General features: G+C 58.1%; 1 protein-coding gene across 4 annotated transcripts in view; it reads left to right on the top strand.

Moving 5' to 3' along the window:
• Positions 1-13,177, top strand: part of COL11A2 (collagen type XI alpha 2 chain) — a 29,147-nt gene extending 15,970 nt beyond the window's left edge. For all 4 annotated transcript variants that reach the window (XM_045795533.2, XM_045795532.2, XM_087858133.1 and 1 more), the window contains 37 exons: positions 312-419; positions 1,425-1,478; positions 1,780-1,833; positions 1,931-1,975; positions 2,060-2,113; positions 2,240-2,284; positions 2,426-2,479; positions 2,575-2,628; positions 2,845-2,898; positions 3,307-3,414; positions 3,564-3,653; positions 3,862-3,915; positions 4,150-4,257; positions 4,397-4,504; positions 4,647-4,700; positions 4,804-4,857; positions 5,061-5,168; positions 5,353-5,406; positions 5,648-5,701; positions 5,927-5,980; positions 6,148-6,201; positions 6,540-6,647; positions 7,043-7,096; positions 7,287-7,340; positions 7,478-7,531; positions 8,113-8,166; positions 8,432-8,539; positions 8,649-8,702; positions 8,862-8,915; positions 9,185-9,292; positions 9,438-9,491; positions 9,802-9,837; positions 10,032-10,085; positions 10,202-10,469; positions 11,042-11,154; positions 11,524-11,730; positions 12,466-13,177. In XM_045795533.2, coding sequence (XP_045651489.1) covers positions 312-419; positions 1,425-1,478; positions 1,780-1,833; positions 1,931-1,975; positions 2,060-2,113; positions 2,240-2,284; positions 2,426-2,479; positions 2,575-2,628; positions 2,845-2,898; positions 3,307-3,414; positions 3,564-3,653; positions 3,862-3,915; positions 4,150-4,257; positions 4,397-4,504; positions 4,647-4,700; positions 4,804-4,857; positions 5,061-5,168; positions 5,353-5,406; positions 5,648-5,701; positions 5,927-5,980; positions 6,148-6,201; positions 6,540-6,647; positions 7,043-7,096; positions 7,287-7,340; positions 7,478-7,531; positions 8,113-8,166; positions 8,432-8,539; positions 8,649-8,702; positions 8,862-8,915; positions 9,185-9,292; positions 9,438-9,491; positions 9,802-9,837; positions 10,032-10,085; positions 10,202-10,469; positions 11,042-11,154; positions 11,524-11,730; positions 12,466-12,606 — 2,943 coding nt within the window. In that variant the 3' untranslated portion in view covers positions 12,607-13,177. The remainder of the gene's footprint in view (positions 1-311; positions 420-1,424; positions 1,479-1,779; positions 1,834-1,930; positions 1,976-2,059; positions 2,114-2,239; positions 2,285-2,425; positions 2,480-2,574; positions 2,629-2,844; positions 2,899-3,306; positions 3,415-3,563; positions 3,654-3,861; positions 3,916-4,149; positions 4,258-4,396; positions 4,505-4,646; positions 4,701-4,803; positions 4,858-5,060; positions 5,169-5,352; positions 5,407-5,647; positions 5,702-5,926; positions 5,981-6,147; positions 6,202-6,539; positions 6,648-7,042; positions 7,097-7,286; positions 7,341-7,477; positions 7,532-8,112; positions 8,167-8,431; positions 8,540-8,648; positions 8,703-8,861; positions 8,916-9,184; positions 9,293-9,437; positions 9,492-9,801; positions 9,838-10,031; positions 10,086-10,201; positions 10,470-11,041; positions 11,155-11,523; positions 11,731-12,465) is intronic.
• The last annotated feature ends 4,997 nt before the right edge of the window (positions 13,178-18,174 follow it).

Genomic DNA, 18,174 nt, shown 5'->3' with positions numbered 1-18,174 from the left:
TGTCCCCCCAACCCTAAGTCCTGATGTTCTTCCATTTTGGGGCCCCCAGTCACCAGCCTATTTCCTGAAACCCCAGACTCGCCATGTCCAGTGCTCTTCTCCCTGGGAGCCTGACCCTAGCAGGATGACAACCTGCACAGTCTGCGTCCCACCAGCCTGATAGCCACAATGCTCTCCCTGTCCCTGTGGGGCTCCCTGTCCTGCAGTAGCTTCTGGGACCCTACTCAGCCTCACCGGGGCCCACCTCTCCTCTTGGGGCCCAGCCGATACCCCCAGTCCTTGACGCTCACCTCTTCAACCATCTTACCCAGGGAGAGGTTGGAGTTCCTGGCTCCAGGGGAGAAGATGGTCCCGAGGGGCCGAAGGGACGCACTGGACCCACTGGAGACCCTGGCCCCCCTGGGCTCATGGGTGAAAAGGTGACAGGGGACGTGGAAGGGATGAGGGCCTGGGCACTGGGATCAGGATGGGCTTGGGGGTATCGACAGCTGGAGTCAATGATTTGAAGACTGCTATATGTTAATTATGCTCCTCTCTGTAGAAGTGACCTTCTGGCCACTGACAGTTGGGGGTGGGGGTGGGGATATATAACAAATCAAGGAAAAGTCCCTGTCATGAGAATTTACATGGCATAGAAGTGGGGACAAGGCATGAGGCTGGCATAAGGAATGTAGGTACAAGGTAGAGTGAAAATGTGTCCAGACTCAGAGCAGCAGGAGTTCCAAGAAGGGAGAGTCAAAGAGGAGGTGAGCGCAGACCTGCAGAGCTAACTCTCAGTAAGCCCTCACCGAGGGCCAATATGGCGCCTGCTTGTCATAAGCCCCGTGTTGCAGAGAACTTCACTGAGGCACCAGAAGGTGAAGATGCTTGTTTGTAACACAGCCAGTAAGGGGCATAGCCTGTGTTTGAGCCCAGGCAGGCTGCAGAATCCCTGCTCCTAACCTCTGCTTCACAGCTATCTGGGCAAGGCGGGTCCTGAAGCATCAGGAGGAAGGGGGTGCATGCCAGGGGGGTTTGGGGTGGCGCAGACATGGGTGGGAGGTGGAGGTGGTCCTGAGTGTGGTGTGTGCAAACCTGCAAGGGGATTGGTCTTGGTGGCACAGAAAGGTATGCTGGGGAAGGGGAGCTGAGGTTGACGGGTAGACAGGGGCTAGATCATGGTCCTGAGGAACTTGATGGAGCTGCAGATTTAGATGTAGAGGAGGCGAGATCCCAGCACCAGAGTTGGGGAAAATCCATTGTCAGGAAGGAGAGATGACAAAAGCCGGGCAGCCTGTGGAGTAGGAGATGAGGGGCGAGGGGCTGGAGGTTTGCTGGGGAGGTTTGCTGGGTGGGGGCTGGCTCCCATCTCTGGGGCTTGGGGTCTCCAGGGATGGTGTGTCTGTGACTCCTCTTGCTCCTAACTGCTCCCTGTTTCTCCACAGGGCAAGCTGGGTGTTCCTGGTCTGCCTGGCTACCCTGGACGCCAGGGTCCCAAGGTGATATGATGCCCCACTTGTGCCCCCTCCTCCTCTTCCCTTCTCTGACCCCTGATCCCAGGAAGCACAGACTGACGGAGCAATGGGTGACCCTAGAACGAATTTAGCCTAGCCCCATTCTACAGATTGGGGAACAGAGGGCCAGGGAGCAGTGGGGGGGGGTTGTCCAAGGCCACCTAGTTATTGGGAGAGCCCATACTTCCCATTCTGCTGCCTCCATCACCTCTCCTGACCCCCATTGGCTCTTCTGGGCCCTCCCTTTTCATGATGTCTCAATTTTCTCCTTCTCCATCCTCACCAGGGGTCCCTGGGATTTCCCGGTTTTCCTGGTGCCAGTGGAGAGAAGGGAGCCCGGGTAAGCTGCGGGAAGGGAGAGGGTGTGGAGGGCAAGGCTTCCATGTGGGTGGAATCATGCCCTGGGTGATGTATTGTTTCTCCTTCCTTCCTACCAGGGCCTGTCGGGGAAATCAGGGCCTAGGGGAGAGCGGGGCCCCACGGTGAGTGCAGGGGACAGACCTGTGGCTCAAGATCCAAAGAGGTGCATTTGGTTTTTTCTGACAACTCCCCTCCCCTCTCTCTAGGGTCCACGGGGTCAGCGGGGACCCCGAGGTGCCACTGGGAAGTCTGGTGCTAAGGTTAGTGATCTTGGCAGGGCTCCATCTACCATCTGCCCCTTAGCCCAGTTCCCTGTTGACTCCTCTGACCCCCAGCAGAGCTAGAAGGCAGCACCTTTTGCCCTCTGACTCTCTTTCCCCCCATAGGGAACATCAGGTGGTGATGGTCCCCATGGGCCCCCCGGAGAAAGGGTGAGTACAGCTTGAGTCTCCTGTTCCCCAATGCTCCCCAGGGAACCTGAATGGAGCTCTCACCCTCTCACTCTGGGTGGTGGGGCGGGGGAGCTGCACCCCCTGCCCATTCTCCTCATTCAACCCCAGCTCTGTCTCTAGGGTCTCCCTGGACCTCAAGGCCCCAATGGATTTCCTGGCCCCAAAGGACCTCCGGTAAGCTGACCTCTGACCTGCTTGGATTCTGTGAATCCTTCTTCTCCATCCTCCTTCCCAGCCCAGAGTTCACCTGACACCTGAACCCCTTCTAGGGTCCCCCTGGGAAGGATGGGCTACCAGGACACCCAGGCCAGAGAGGAGAAGTGGTAAGTAATGCCCCTGTCCCCCTCAGATCTTCAAATTCCAGGGCTGTCTAGAAGGCCCACCAGGGTGGTTCTCTGGCAGAGTAATCATCCTGGTGCCCCTCAGACCCGTGGCCAAGGACTCCGTGGTCACTCTGCCCTTCCTCCAGGAACCTGGGGTCCGTCCCACAGTGTCCATGCCTGACATGCTCTGACTGCTCTCTCCTCTTCCTCTCTCAGGGTTTCCAAGGGAAGACTGGCCCCCCTGGCCCTCCAGGGGTGGTGGGACCTCAGGTATGTCTGCCCCCTGGGGAGAGTGGACCCCAGACTCTGGAGTTAGTTTGTCTGCCTCTCTTCTCCCTTTTCCCAATCACATGCCCCAGCCCCTGCTTTGCCTGACCTGGACGCTGGGGCTGGGATTTGGAGCAGGGATCCCAACTTCAGTCTGGTTCCTGGGCCAGTTCTCATCTCGTGTCCCAAAGGGGCAGCTCCCCAGTGGGGATGCAGGGTGGTGCGGTTACTCCAAACAGGGGAATTACATGCTGGCGCAGTGGCCTAGGAGAGCCCCAGGAATTCCCCACTAGCTTTGGGGCAGGGATGAAGGGGGTCCAGAGGGGTCATTTTAGGGTGGCCAGGGTGGCCTCTTTGGGCAGGGAGGGGGGCAGAGGATCTGAGCTTGGAGTCTTTCTGTCTCTTTCTCAGGGAGCAGCAGGAGAAACCGGGCCCATGGGGGAGAGAGGTCACCCTGGCCCCCCAGGCCCCCCGGGAGAGCAGGGACTGACTGGAACAGCTGGGAAGGAAGGAACGAAGGTCAGTAAAGGGCCAGGCAGAGGGGAACTTGGGAGACCAGGGTTGGGGTGCTGAAGGGAACAGATAGTTGGGGAATTGAGAAAGGCCAGAGACTTCTCTGTCCAATTTGGGAGCATGGCTATGGCTCATCACGTTTCATTTCATCTTAGGGTGACCCTGGTCCCCCAGGGGCTCCAGGGAAGGATGGACCTGCTGGTCTGAGGGGCTTCCCAGGAGAGAGAGGCCTCCCTGGCACTGCCGTGAGTGTGATCCCAGTCTCCCAACCGGACTCCCTGAAACAAGTCACCAGGCATCCTGGCGTTGCTCAGCTTCACCCCCACTCCCATTTCTCAGAGCCTGTCTCCCCTCCCCTCCTCTCATCCTTCCCTACATGTCTCTTGGATCCTCATTCTTGTAATGTCCCACCTTCCCATCTCACATCTGTTGCTCCAAATCTCTGGTTCACAGGGTGGATCCGGTTTGAAGGGAAACGAAGGTCCGGCCGGTCCCCCTGGCCCTGCAGTGAGTCTGGGGGTCCTGGGGGCAGGAGGGAGGAACCAGAAAAGAGTGGGTGAGGAGGGATGAAGAGTGGCATCTGGGTCTAGGCAAGGTTGTGGGACTGGGCAGAGGGGGTCTAGGATCAGCCCTAGGGTATCCAATGTTGGGTTATTCTCCTGGGAACCACAGTCAGAGCTCCTCTGGTGTGGGTGGGCTGTGGTGTCCTCCTTGGGGGTCTGACTCCATTTCCTGTCTCAGGGCTCCCCTGGAGAGCGAGGTGCAGCAGGATCGGGGGGACCCATTGGCCCCCCAGGGCGCCCAGGCCCACAGGGTCCCCCTGGAGCCGCAGGAGAGAAAGGTGTCCCGGTGAGTTGGGGTCCCCAGGGAGAGACACTGGGGAAGGGTCTGTGAGCTGTGAGCTGCTGGGCTATGGAGGGTTTTCTGTGAGGGTGTTTGAGGGTGAGGGCCATCTCTGAGTCATGACTCCATTCTTCTTTTCCTACAGGGTGAGAAGGGCCCCATTGGTCCAACTGGCCGAGATGGGGTGCAGGGTCCTGTGGGGCTTCCTGGTCCTGCTGGACCCCCAGGCGTGGCAGGAGAGGATGGAGACAAGGTGTGGGAACCTATAGACCCTGGGCCCAATCTTTCCAGATGAGATCACTGATCTGGGCATGCCTCCAGCCCCCATCCCTGTCTTATCCTCCCTGCCCCACCCAGGTCCTTTCTCTAATATCTCATCTGCCTTGTCCCCGCAGGGTGAGGTGGGAGACCCTGGACAGAAGGGCACTAAAGGGAATAAGGGTGAACATGTAAGTGACGGTGACTTTTGACTTCTGACCTCTGGCCTTTAGCCTTGTTTCCACCTGGTCTCTCTCCCTGTCTTGGTGTCTCTGACTCTCCTTTCCCCCCCAGGGTCCTCCTGGACCTCCTGGACCCCTTGGTCCTGTGGGGCAGCCCGGAGCAGCGGTGAGTGACTGATGCCCCATCTGCCCCCGCCTCCCAAGGGCGCTGGCGACTTCTAGTCTGCCCTCAGTCCCCTTCGCCCTTGGGGTTGAGCGTGGGAGTGGAGCCTCTGGGCCTGGTGCCCAGGTTGGTGTGGGGTTTATGAATAGGACCTCCTGACCTATGACCATCTCTGTGTCCTTGTCCCTGCCCTCCCTCCACCTCAGGGAGCAGATGGGGAACCTGGAGCTCGGGGACCCCAGGGACACTTTGGAGCCAAAGGTGATGAAGGAACGAGAGGATTCAATGGGCCCCCAGGACCCATTGGCCTACAGGTGAGCTGGGGGAGTAGAGGCAGGGGCTGAGAGGTGGGGTCAGGGTGGATCTGATGACCAGCCCCTGCCGCTGAGGACTGGGGGGAATGTGGGATCGGAGGGAAGGGCACTGGAGGCTCCATCTACCTGGAGCTGTGCTCTGGTGGGTTGGTCATCTGGGTCTGTGCTGTGTCTCCCTGCACAGGGTCTGCCAGGCCCCTTGGGTGAGAAGGGAGAAACAGGAGATGTGGGCCCTATGGTGAGTGTGACCCCACTGACAGTGTGTGATCCTCTGGCCCCAACCCCACCTATTAGTCTCCCCCTATCTAGCACCCCAGCATCGCCTGCTGTCTGCATGCTGCTTCCTGGTAGGGCTGCCCCCCTCCCCTAGCACCCCCCGTCAAGGATGTCTGCCTCACCCAATACTCTGCCATTCCTGTGTGCCTAATGCTCTTTCTTTCTTTTCCCTTCCCCATCTCTGTTCTATCTGTTTTCCCCAGGGACCACCTGGCCCCCCAGGACCTCGAGGCCCAGCTGGACCCAATGGAGCTGATGTGAGTCCTCTCAGCCTTTTTCCCTTCAGATCACTGTGGCCAGTCCTGTCTCCCTTTCCCCAGACTATAAACTCTAGTCTCATCTTAGGTGCCATGAGAATTCACTGCCCCCGGAAGGCCTCCCACTGTCTCACTGCTGTGACCTCAGGGTGCTTGTTCAGGCTCTGTCCCTGGAATGGCACCTGCTCCCTTAAGTAATGACTCCTACTTCTGTTCCTCTTCCAGGGTCCGCAAGGTCCCCCGGGAGGTGTTGGGAACCTGGGTCCCCCTGGAGAGAAGGTAACTGGGAAGGGGGTGAATGAATGGACTTGTCTTGCGGCGGGGGGGGGGGTATGAGGGTTGGGCTTCTGCCAGTTTTGGTTGGGGGAGATGCAAAAGAGAATGAGATGTGGGAAATATTAGGATTTTGGGGGGAAAGGAGGTTTTTGACCCCAATCTTCTTGCAGGGTGAGCCAGGAGAGTCAGGATCTCCAGGGGTCCAGGGAGAGCCAGGTGTCAAGGTGAGTGAAATCTCTGAGGCCTTGCTCCCTAATCCCCATCACCCTCCTCAACCCCAGCCCCTTGTTGCTGTGACCTCTCGGAGTTGGAGCTCCTCCACAGCCCAGAGCCTGTGCTCCTAATACTCTGTGAGGCTGGACCCCTGGGTCTGAGTGAGCCCCACGCTCTTTCTTTGAATGGAAGAGGGACCAGAGGACTTCTTACAGGCTTGACTTTCTGCGTGCATCCTGCTGTCACTGAGGGGGTGGAGGGGAGCCTGAAGGTGTCTTGGAAGCAGGGGCTGCATCCTTGATCTTCAAGACCCCTTTGGGACCATCTGTACCCTCTACTCATCCTTCAGGGCCCACGTGGGGAGCGTGGGGAGAAAGGAGAGTCGGGGCAACCAGGAGAGGCAGGACCACCAGGGCCTAAAGGCCCCACCGGTGATGATGGTCCCAAAGGGAACCCTGTGAGTTTTGGGGGAGGGGCTGGAAGGAGGGCCTTGTGAATGAGAGACCTGGGAATGTGGGTGTGTATGAGTGGGAGGATCTTGGAATAGGGGGAACCCAAGAATGGGTTGATGCTTGGGTGGAAGGCTCTAGGAATGAAGTCTCCTGGGAGGGATGTATGGGGTCTGAAATTCCCAGAGAGAAAGTGAGAGACGCCTTCTAATTAATTCCGTGAAAGCATCAGAAAGCATAAAGTGCATGAGGTGGGGAAAAGAGAGTGCAGGAGACTACCTTCCCAGCGTGTGCAGGTGGGCACTGCCTGCAGAGAGGGAGAGTGTGACATGTGCCCTGGGGGTCTGTGTTGGCTCTGGGTAGGCTTAGGGGGTTGTGACCTTGACCCTGTTCTCTACATTAGGGTCCTGTTGGTTTTCCTGGTGATCCTGGCCCTCCTGGAGAAGGTGGCCCTCGGGTGAGTCTTCCCTAGGGAGGGGAAGGGGCATAGAGGGTGGGCTCCTGTATAGGGCCTTTGTGCGGCTGATGGGCTTGAGTGTGGGAAGCTGGGGGTATGGCAGGGCAGGCAGAGGGATGGGAGGATTGGCAGTTTTGGGGGTGATGCCGGCTAGGTTGGGACAACCCCTGACCTTGCTTCATCCCTGCAGGGCCAAGATGGTGTGAAGGGTGACCAAGGAGAGGACGGCGAGCCAGGACAGCCTGTGAGTGACCAGTGAACCCTCCCCTCCACCACTGAGCCCAACCCTTTGGGCCCATTACCCCCTTTTTATGCCCCACTGCTGAAGGGTCCTTTGGCTGGAAGCTAAACACTCACCCACCCCTATTCCTCCTTCCATAGGGATCCCCTGGTCCCACTGGGGAGAATGGACCCCCTGGACCACTTGGAAAGCGGGTAAGTGAGGTGGACATCTGGGACCTTGAGGGGCAGTCCTTGGGTGGGTGGATAGAGGATGCAGCAGTGGCAGATGGGATGGGCAGGAAGGTGCCTGGGGTTGGGATGCATGTGTGTGAAACTTTGTAAGTGTGCCGTGTATAAATGAGCGTGTCTGTTCCTGAGTTTTGCTATGTATGTTCTTGCGGGGGGGGGTTGGTACTCATCAACTGATCAGAATGGACACTGGAGGAAGGGGCTAGCTTTCCCGGAGGGCCCCTGCTAGGCCAAGGATCAACCCTGTAGTTGCAGGGGTAGAAGGTGAGGCACCAGATGGCGTGTGGGCAGGTGGCTCTTCGCCGAATACGCAGAACTCCTCAGTATTTTAACAGCTCGTACAGCTGTGCCAGCTCCTCTGTGAATGAGCTTCTGGGACTCTGGTGGCGCATGCACAAGTTTGTGTGCGTGTGTGTGTGTGTGTGTGTGCGCGCGCACACGCACATGTACATGGTCGCTGGAGCCAGGAGGACAGCAGGGGGAAAGCCGCTGAGCTCGGGCGACTCACTACCTCATTGACTTTTCCTTCCTGTCTCCATCTGCAGGGTCCGGCCGGCACGCCTGGTCCTGAGGGGCGGCAAGGGGAGAAGGGAGCCAAGGTGAGGGAGAGGCCATCCTGGATGCTGGAACATTCCCTCCATCTCCAGGCACCTCTGGTTCCTCAGATTCCTCTGTCCAGATGTCTACCCCATGTTGAGCCTCTTGTCTCTAGGGGGGTTCCCTATACTTATTTCTGTTCCTGCTCCAGGGGCTCCTGGGGTTTGGCCCCTCCTCTCTGCCTCATCCTGTCCACCTTGGAACCCTTACTGCCACCCCTACTCCTTTCCTCTGCCTTTTAAGACTCAGTCCTTGTATGTGTTTCAGGGGGATCCTGGTGCTGTGGGTGCCCCAGGGAAGACAGGCCCTGTGGGTCCAGCAGGCCCAGCAGGGAAACCTGGTCCTGATGGTCTAAGGGGACTCCCGGGCTCAGTGGTGAGTCATGGAGTAGAGAGGCTTGGCTGGGGGTAGGAGGGGTCAGGGGCCTTTGGAGGGGTGCCTGTGTGGGGACAGTTCTCCTGATCTCTGACTCCTGAATCTGCAGGGTCAGCAAGGCCGTCCTGGGGCCACAGGCCAGGCGGGGCCTCCAGGTCCTGTGGTGAGTGACTCTGGATTGGGTGGGGCGGGTGGGGGTGAGGATGGTGGTGCCCTTGGGCAGTGGGCATCCAGCTGACACCCTGGAGGAAGTGGGAAATGGCGGTGGGGAGAGCTTGGTCCTACCTTTCCGTGGAGAGAGTGACTTCCTGTCTCCCCACAGGGACCCCCGGGGCTTCCTGGCCTCCGAGGTGATGTTGGAGCCAAGGGCGAGAAGGTGAGTGACAGACATGCGGCCAGGTATTTCCCCTCACCCTCACCCCAGAAGCCTATGGGGACCCTGAGTGCCCGCCACTATGCTTCAGGCCTCCAGCACTGAGTCTTTGGGGGTCCTTACTCAGTGAGGGCTGTTTACAGGCCCTGCTCTATCCTCAGACCCTGTGCCCAGGTCTCCCTTGTCTTCTGGGCTCTGACCCCTGTGGGCTCCTTCTTCTGCATCCATGTATCTCCACTCTGCCTCCCCCTGACCACCTGTCCCTTCTCCAGGGTCACCCAGGTCTCATCGGACTGATTGGGCCCCCTGGGGAACAGGGAGAGAAGGGTGATCGGGGACTTCCTGGCCCTCAGGGCTCTGCTGGACAGAAGGGAGAGACGGTGAGGACATGGTCCTGGAAGCTCTGGGAGGATGAGCTTGGGGATTCGTGTTGGGGGTGGGTAGGGCGGAGGTGGAGGCTCAGCTGGGGGATGAGGGAGGGGGTGGGAGGAGGACCCAGTTGAACCATGCCCCTCTCCTTCCTAGGGTATCCCAGGAGCGTCTGGCCCTATCGGTCCTGGAGGGCCTCCTGGCCTCCCTGTGAGTACCCCATCTGTTCCTCACTAAATCCCCTAAACCCCACTGCTCCCCGCTCCATAATCCCCCAATGGCTTCCATGGCAACCACTAGCCTAAGCAGAATAGGCCCCAGTGTCCTCCATGTGTCCTTACACCTGCAGTGTTTCCTCCCCCATCCTTCTAGGGCCTCCTGAATGTCCCCATGTGCCCTCAAGCCTGCCCCTCCTGTGGGAAAGCCAGGGTCCTGTGAACTTGTGACTTTGCCTCTCCATTCCTCTACGTCCCAACCGTCCCCTGTGGTGACCATCTCTTTCTTGTTCCTCATTTCACAGGGACCTGCTGGCCCCAAAGGAGCCAAAGGAGCCACAGTGAGTGACCCCCAGCCAGCTCTGAGCTCTGACCTCTTCCCCCAGCCGGACTTGACACTTTCTTTCCAGGGCAAACATGCTCCCTCTGGTGGAGCTCCTCATTCCCAGCCCAGAGACTGACTTGACCTTTCTGTGGCCTTGATTGCATACGTGACCCCTTGACTCCTCCATGACCTCATTTACTCCTTTGGCAGGGCCCAGCTGGACCCAAGGGAGAGAAGGGCGTCCAGGGTCCTCCAGGACACCCGGTGAGTTACAAGTCAGGGCCTGCTTCTCTGCCTCTGCTTCTCTGTCTCGGTGTTTCTGGGCTCCCCCCCCCCCATCAACCTTGTCTCTCACCCTCTCCATCCGTCCCTCCACCCAGGGCCCTCCAGGTGAGGTGATCCAGCCCCTGCCCATCCAGATGCCCAAGAAGACTCGGCGCTCGGTGGATGGAAGCCGCCTGATGCAGGAGGAGGAGGCCATACCGACTGGGGGCGCTCCGGGCAGTGCTGGGGGGCTGGAGGAGATCTTCGGCTCCCTGGACTCCCTGCGGGAAGAGATTGAGCAGATGAGGCGGCCGACGGGGACCCAGGACAGCCCCGCTCGCACCTGCCAGGACCTGAAACTCTGCCACCCGGAGCTGCCTGACGGTCAGTGCCAGCCTCAGGAAACAGCTAACAACTGAATGGAGAGCAGAATGCACACAGGGACTTCTTGGGGAAGGTGTGGGTGGGGGTGAGGGTCCAGGGGCTTGGAAGGGCAGCTCTTTACCAACTAGGTCAGACGTAGTTCAACATGTAACAACTGGTCTGGTGCTACCAGCGCGCACCGGCTCGTGATCAGCCCGCGGCCCGCAGCAAGTGACATACACACGTGTACGCGCGTGCTTGCGTTTACACAGACGGGCATGCGTGCCGATCCACGACCACATATTGTACCGACACGAGGGTGTCAGTGCTCCTGCCTCCTCCGTTGGGAGCCTGGGGGTACTGCCGCAGGGAGGGGTGCCACAGGCCGGCAGGGGTGTAAGGTGATGCTGGAGTGTGAAGTAGGGTGGGCAGCGTCGTGGGGTTCTAGGGGACAGTGGGACCTGGAGACTGAGGGCATGGTGGGGAGGGGTGGTGGGGAGGGTGGGGGGTTGGAGCAGCGGGGTGGGGAGTGGGAAGGGGGGCAAGGAGCGTCTTGGGGGGGCCCTGACCCTTCCCTCTCCCTCACCCAACAGGAGAATACTGGGTCGATCCCAACCAGGGCTGTGCTCGGGACGCCTTCCGGGTTTTCTGCAACTTTACAGCCGGAGGGGAAACGTGTGTAACGCCCAGGGATGATGTCACGCAAGTGAGAGCTGGCCCTGACCCCCTGACTTCCCTCCCCTGCCCCACGGTGCAGCCTTAGTGGCTTCTGGGTTTCTGTGACAGGCGCCCTGGCCCTACAGAGCCTGCTGCCCCTTCTTTCCTTGACTCTTCCCTTCTCACCACCAGCCCGCTGCCGCTCCCTCTGTCTCCTTCCCTTGACAATCCCGGACAAAGCTGGCCCTTTGTTTACCCTCAGGCAGTCCCTGGCTCCCCGTCCGGCCCCTCATTTCTCCCGCCGCCCTTTCTGCCCGCCCATTCCCTGCCCGGGCCCTGGGCGCAGTGCCCCCGCTTCTGTAGATGCTCTGCAAGCCGGGTTCTGCGTGCTCCTCACGGCAGGCCTCTCTCCTGCCAGTTCTCTTACGTGGACTCCGAAGGCTCCCCGGTAGGTGTGGTCCAGCTCACCTTCCTGCGGCTGCTCAGCGTCTCAGCCCACCAGGACGTCTCCTACCCCTGCTCTGGGGTGGCCCAGGATGGTCCCCTGAAGCTCCGGGGGGCCAATGAGGATGAGCTGAGCCTGGAGACCAGCCCCTACGTCAAGGAATTCAGAGATGGCTGTCAGGTGGGAAGCAGGACGCGCTGGGTGGGGGTGCCTCGCCAAGCCCGGCTGCAGGAAGACCCTCTGGGCGGAGGCACCGGGAAGAGCAGGAGGAGCCCAGCTTCTTGGTGTCTGATATACCTAAGGGAGCCCCGACGGGGCGAGGAGGGTGGGAAGGGTGGAAGGTGGGGTGCGCCTCTGTGCACACGCCAGCATCACCCAGCGTGAGTCCTGCAGGCTCGTGCACACATTCACACAGGTTGCGCGACAGAGGCGCACAGGGGTGCAAATCATCCCCCCACCCATGAACGCACAGGAGCGCACAGACCCCCCCCCCCAGTCTGTACATACACCCCCAGCATTGCCTGGACGGGGTCACCCAGGGAATCATGTCAGATATTATCACGCAGTTACACCACAGACACGCGTTTACACATCCCTGTGGAGCCACGCAGACCCACACAACCCCCACAGGTAGATAATCTCAAAGACAAACCCAAAGCTGCCTAGACTGGCTCGTGAGCATACGTGCGTGTGTGCGCACACGTGCACACGTACACGCATGTCCAGTCTTCCTAGCTTTCCCAATCCTGACTCTCTGGAAGAAATGTGAGGAAGAAAATCTAGCAAGGGTTGGGAGAAATTGCATCTCAGGGCGCTCAGAGGAGAGGCGTGCTGGGGCTGAGGCTAGGGGATGTGTGGGGTGTGTGCGCGCCTCCGCCACGCTCACTGCTCCCTCTCTCCCGTCTTGCCCTCAAGACACAGCAAGGCCGGACGGTGCTGGAGGTGCGGACACCTGTGCTGGAGCAGCTACCAGTGCTGGACGCCTCCTTCTCAGACCTGGGGGCCCCCCCTCGGCGGGGAGGGGTGCTGCTGGGGCCTGTCTGCTTCATGGGCTAGGACCTTCTCTGTCTGACCCTGTCCGCCAAAACCAGGCCCTCCTGGAATCCCACGGCATCAGCTCTGTGCCACTTCCCAAGAGGGTTCCTCACCATCTAGGGGACTTTGGGCCAGGGCACCGAGCGCTCCCAGTCAGGGGCAGCCCAGGGGAGGGGTGAAGCGTGTGCCGGGCGCCCCAGGGGAGGGGTGGCATCTGGGGCTTTTGGCCCTCCCACCTGGAGCCTGTGACCTGTTAGACAGCCGGGACCCTTATTTAAAACTCACCTCTCAATCACCCCCAAACAAGTGGAAGAGAAGAGAAAGGACACTGTGTATTTTGTATTTAAAAGTAATTATATTAATTATTTAAAGAGTGGAAAACAAAGAACAAAAAAGATAAAGAGAGAAATGCCAGCAAAAATCAGCAGACTTTGGAGACAGGGCTCTCCAGGGGTGAGCCCCGGCACCCTCCTCCTTGCCTCAGGGCTTTCCTCAGTGACTATGGGGGGACGTTTTCAGGCCAAACCCCACCTCCCTCACAGCCCGCCTGTAGCACCCACTGTGAATGTTGGAATATATGGTCTCCCTTGCCTCAGGGTCTGACTCTCTCTGCCCAAGGTGGGGCTTTCTCTGCTCTACTCCCGGGTGTTTGGCTCCCTGACCCACACACCGGCTGTCTCTCACTTGGTCTGGGGCTTGCAGGAACTGCCTGTGACTTGGGGAGCAGGCCGCACCCCGGGGGGGGGCAGGGGACGAAAGTGTGAGGGGTGAGAGGAGGGCCTGTATTCAGCACTGTTGAAATATGGAAATTCGTCCTTATTAGCTGGTCAATCGCCATGGCTCTGAGACCCCAAAGATCCCACTGCCATCCTGGCTACCCTGGTCCCCCCCCCCCCCCCGAGCACCCCCTCACCTTCCCTGATCCCGCAACGAAAGGGTTAGCGTGTGGCATCTGGATGGAAGGGACTCCCAGGACCTCGTCTAGCCCTAGACCGGTGTCCTTTCTGACTGATGGTTAAATAATGTGATCGTCTTCTCCCGGGGCACGTGTGTGTGGTGCTTGTGTTATTTCAAAAGGACCCCGACCCGACCTGTACCCCCTTTGCTGGCTGAGCCTTTACCAGAAAGGGAAGGCTTAATCTCTTTCCCCAGGGGACCTGTCCTTTCGTGGTATCAGGGCCCAGAAAGAGTTCATAAAAGCTGGCTGACAAGTCCAGACTCACAAACTGATCTCCCAGGGACATCAGGGGGGAGCCCAGGGTCCTGTCTGACACAGGTGCGGGATTGTTTCTGGGTGGGGGTGTGCCTATCTTCCTTGTGTCCAGGTCAAACACGACCTCCCCGCACCCCCAGTCCCCATCTTTAGGGACCTCAGGGCTGAAAGGGAGCCTTACATGGTCTAGTCTAAACTCTTTGCAAATGAGGAGACTGAGGCTCGCGTCCAAGACAACATTTCCTGCCCCTGGGCCTCTGGTCACCTCACCCTTCCGGTCAAGTGTGCCAAGGCCCTGGCTGCGGGTATGGTCGAAGGCCACCCACGCCTGCGAGTATTACCGGCTCTGCCGTTCCAGGCTTCCCTCTGTGTCAAGTGCACAGCCCTCACGCCATCGCGTGCTGTGCCGCCCCCACTTACTCCCCCCCCCCCCCCGCCAGGCCCTTCTGAGGGCTTGTTCAGTAGCCCTGTGCCCCCTGGGTCTGGGTAGAGCCCTTCTGTTCAGGGCAGCCGCTCAGCCAGGCATCCCTAGCTGGTCTCGCCTCTCCTGGGGCTTCCCACCCTCACACAGCATTTCCCGGCTCCCCCTCGTCCTGGCAGCAGAATAAAACTATTCCAGGGCCTCCTCCCAGTCGGGACGCCCCTTCCTCGCTGGACGCGTGGCTGCGGGTGTCCGAGCGCGCGTGGGCCCGTGTGTGCGTGCCGGCGGCCGCAAACCCCTAGGGGCGGGCCCGGGAGGGACCCCGAGTCCCGGGAGGCAGCGCCCCACCCCTCCCGGCCGATCCCCGCCGGTGCAGCCTTGATTGTCCCCGAGGACAGAACTCCAATCTCTGAAACCCTAGAGTGATGGAGCTAGCTCATTGTCGGTCCAAGGAAGCTCTCTTATGGGGTCTAGAAGCCCAGCCTGGCGTCGACGGTGGGCAGGAAAACAGTTTGCAGGTGGGAAAGAAAAAAACCCCAAACAACAAAACCCCTCCTCCGCGCATCTCTCTGCCTCTGCTGCCCCCTGGTGCCGGCGCCAAGACCTCGGCCCGCCAAAGGGCAAGCGGAATAACGCATTCCTAACACGCTGCCCCTCCCTTCGTCACCCGCTGAACTCCCACTCTCCCACCCAAGAGGAGGCCGAATGGAGGGGAAGCTCCCCGATCTCGTCTTTTCGGGGTCGGGTGGTGGATGGGTTTTTGGGGTCACTCACGTCCTCGGTCTCAATCTCCAAGTCCCGAAGGTTTCGGGCAACCCCCTCCCCTTCCTCCTGGGCCTCAGCTCAAGGGAAGATTAGACCTAAATAGATCCTTGCCCACACCCACTCCCAGCCAAACTGGGCCAGAGCTGAGGCCTCTCCGGGCTCCCTCTGCAATTGGAGCCAAACCCTCAGAGGGTGTCCCCAGAGCACAAAGGGGAGTGTCCTCAAAGTTCACTTTTGGTCAGATGCTCTGAGCTTAGACGGCTTTTCTCCATGGAAACAATGCCATACATTCACTCAAATAACATTTCTACACGGCAGTTGGGTCCCGGGCCAATCCACAAAAGCCCGTTTAGCTAGAATGCCAGCCAACCCCAGACAACAGTTTTACGAGCGATTCTGTGCCAAGTTGCGCCGAGGATGCCAGCACCACAGCCCTCTCCTTGCAGCAGGACTTCTGCCTCCCCTGGAGCGAGGGCCTGGCTCAAAGGAAATGTGGGAGGATTGGGAGGGCAGGGCTCCAGAGGTGGGAGTTTTGGGATGGCGCTGGGTGTGGGTAGCGCAGGGGCCCTGGTAGCTAAACATGTGGCTGTGGGCAGTGGAGGCTTCTGGATGGGGTGGGGAGTAGATAAAGAGGAGAGAGGCAGAGATTTTGGGGAGCTACTTTGGGTTTGATTGGGTCAGAACACAAACTCTTGCAGGAAGGGCTGTGTTCTGAAACTCTTGACTGCCTCTCTAACAAGTTTAACTTGAAGCCAGTAAGGAGGAGGGAGTCATTGATGATGTTTGGAAAGATAAGTGATAAGACAGAGTCTTGCATTATCAAGGCCCCGCCCAGGTTGGATGAGGCTGTGAAGGACCTGGACACAGGCCCACAGCCAACCAACCACAGGGGGGTAGTGAGATTTAGCACCAAGGCTGCGGGGATGGGTGTTCTAGCCCTTCACACTCCTGGAGCTGCATCTTGGCCTTGCGCTGAGATTTTAGGCATCGTAACTTATGGTCAAAAAACAACTTGTAAAATTCGGACCACTTGGATCGCTGTACCTGGGAGCACTACATATCCCAGAAGGCCTCCCCCGCCCTGGCTGTGTTGCATGCTGGGATTTGTAGTTTCTGAGTGGATCTGTGTAGGGGTGGGGACCCAGTTTTGTGGGTACGTAGCCCCTATTCCTGCAAGTTTGGTGTGGTCAGCAGGGAGTGTTAGGGCCATATCCTGATTTTTTCTCTGACCAGCAGTGCAGTTCACAGGCCATAGTAATTTTGCCAGCTCAAACCTGCGCAGGTGAGCAGAAATCACCCCTGGGTGCTTACAGTTGGCTTTATTTTATTTTATTATTTTATTTTTCTCACTTTCAGGGTGGTTTCATGGGAACTGGTATTACTGGCTGACTGCCATCTCAGTTGGGAAGACCTGTCCCAGTAGTCCCTGAATGAAGACCAGGGACATCCATGGGGACACCTCCTTTAGGGGTACCCTCAAGCGGCCAAGATGGTAGAATAAGCTTCAGTGAGAGCCAGCCCACCGCACTGCCGCACTGCCTGCCCTCAGGGAACAGGGGCGTGACAATCCATTTGTTTACTTTGCTCTGGCTTCTCTTTCTAGTAGTAACATCTTTTTAAAAGACTTTATTTTTTTGAGAGAGAGAGAGTGCAAGAGAGCACGAGAGAAAGCGTTCGAGAGAGAAAGCGAGAGAGAGAGCCAGCACAAGTGGGAGGGAAGAGGCAGAGGGAGAGGGAGAAGCGACTCCTTGCTGAGCCAGGAGCCCTATGCGGGGCTCGATCCAGAACCCTGGGATCACAACTGATGGAGCCGCCCAGGCCCCCCTCTATTAGCAACATCTTACTTCCAGGTGGAAGGCCTTTTGAATCCCATGAAATAGGTACGTGGATTTCTAAAGCATAACGGATAAAAACCACATCGGATACTGTGGCAGCCCGTGTAAAGGTCATGTTCCAGGTCTTGCCACTTCGCGTCTACAGGGCTGGGACTCCACAGAGCCTTGGGCCAAAGTATGTGGGTCTCGGTGATAGATTCCTATGTTATGTTCCTGTCTCCCCTCGGGCTGGGCCACCTTGGTGGCTGCACAGTGGGTCAGTTCTTCTCACTAACTCAGGGACACACCTATACCACCGGTGCTGGTAGAGGTTTCTTGTAGCTCTGCAACTTCCCACTTGTATTTTTCATACCTTAATATTTTCCCACTTTTCAGAATTGAAAATCTATAGAAGCAAACAAAACTAAAGCTAAGAAATGTGTTTCAGAGATATTCGAATTTGGGAGAAGATGGGAAATAGCATTGCATTTGATTGGAACCCGGGTGGCAGAGGGAGTCAGACAGAAAACTCTGCTGTGGCAGCTGGTCTAGGCGGGGTAGGGCTGAGCAGACTTAGGGCAGAAGGGCATACTGATTGATGCTAGCTGGCGGATCTCTCCTCGCTCCTAACCAGGGCTTCTCCTGTGTTTAACTTGCCAGTGCTGTTCTGCTTCTAACGGGGCTGCTTCTTTGCTATGAGCGTCAGTTTTCTCATCTGCAAAATGGGAAAGCACTTGCTCTATCAAGGAATAATCCCCCTGTTAGTGACAACCTTTCTGCTGGAAAGAGAAGGGAGGGGAACTGGCCACCCTGCCCTGGTTAAGTGTCCTTGCCTTGACCACTGCTGACGCACTGGGGTCTGGGGCACACTGCTCCCCTTTAAACTTCTGATCTTAGTGCTATCAAGACCCTGTACTTCTAAAGTTTCTTTTCTTTCCTTTTCTTTTCTGTTCTTTTTAAAAATTTCCAAAGCGTTCCCCACCCAACGTGGGGCTTGAACTCATGACCCTGAGGTCAAGAGTCATATACTCTACTGACTGAACCAGCCAGGTGCCCCTAAATTTTCTTTTTGTTACAAACATAAAATCTGATTCAGAACAGCTTAAGACCAAAAAGCAGTTTATGATAAAAATATCGGGGTACTCAGGATTTAAAGGAAGGGTTGACTTCATAGGGAAGAGCAAGGGCAGTTCTGAGACCTGAGGGGTTCATAGACTTTGTCCCTGAGTGTGGCCACAAACACCGCTCCATCAGTCCACTTTCAACCTCTGTGTCTCTGGGCTCTGTGGTTCAGGTTCCTGGAGCCCCAGTCCTGGTGAGCTGTCCGCCTGAGAACCAAATTTCTGCAGCTGGTGGCCCAGTGTGACAACAGATAA

The sequence above is a fragment of the Ursus americanus genome, chromosome 32 (genome assembly GCF_024610735.1).
Source record: "Ursus americanus isolate L20-20 chromosome 32, mUrsAme1.1.p, whole genome shotgun sequence".
Lineage (NCBI taxonomy): Eukaryota > Metazoa > Chordata > Mammalia > Carnivora > Ursidae > Ursus > Ursus americanus.
The sequence above is the reverse complement of the archived record's forward strand: the minus strand, read 5'-3'. Positions and strand labels throughout refer to the sequence as shown.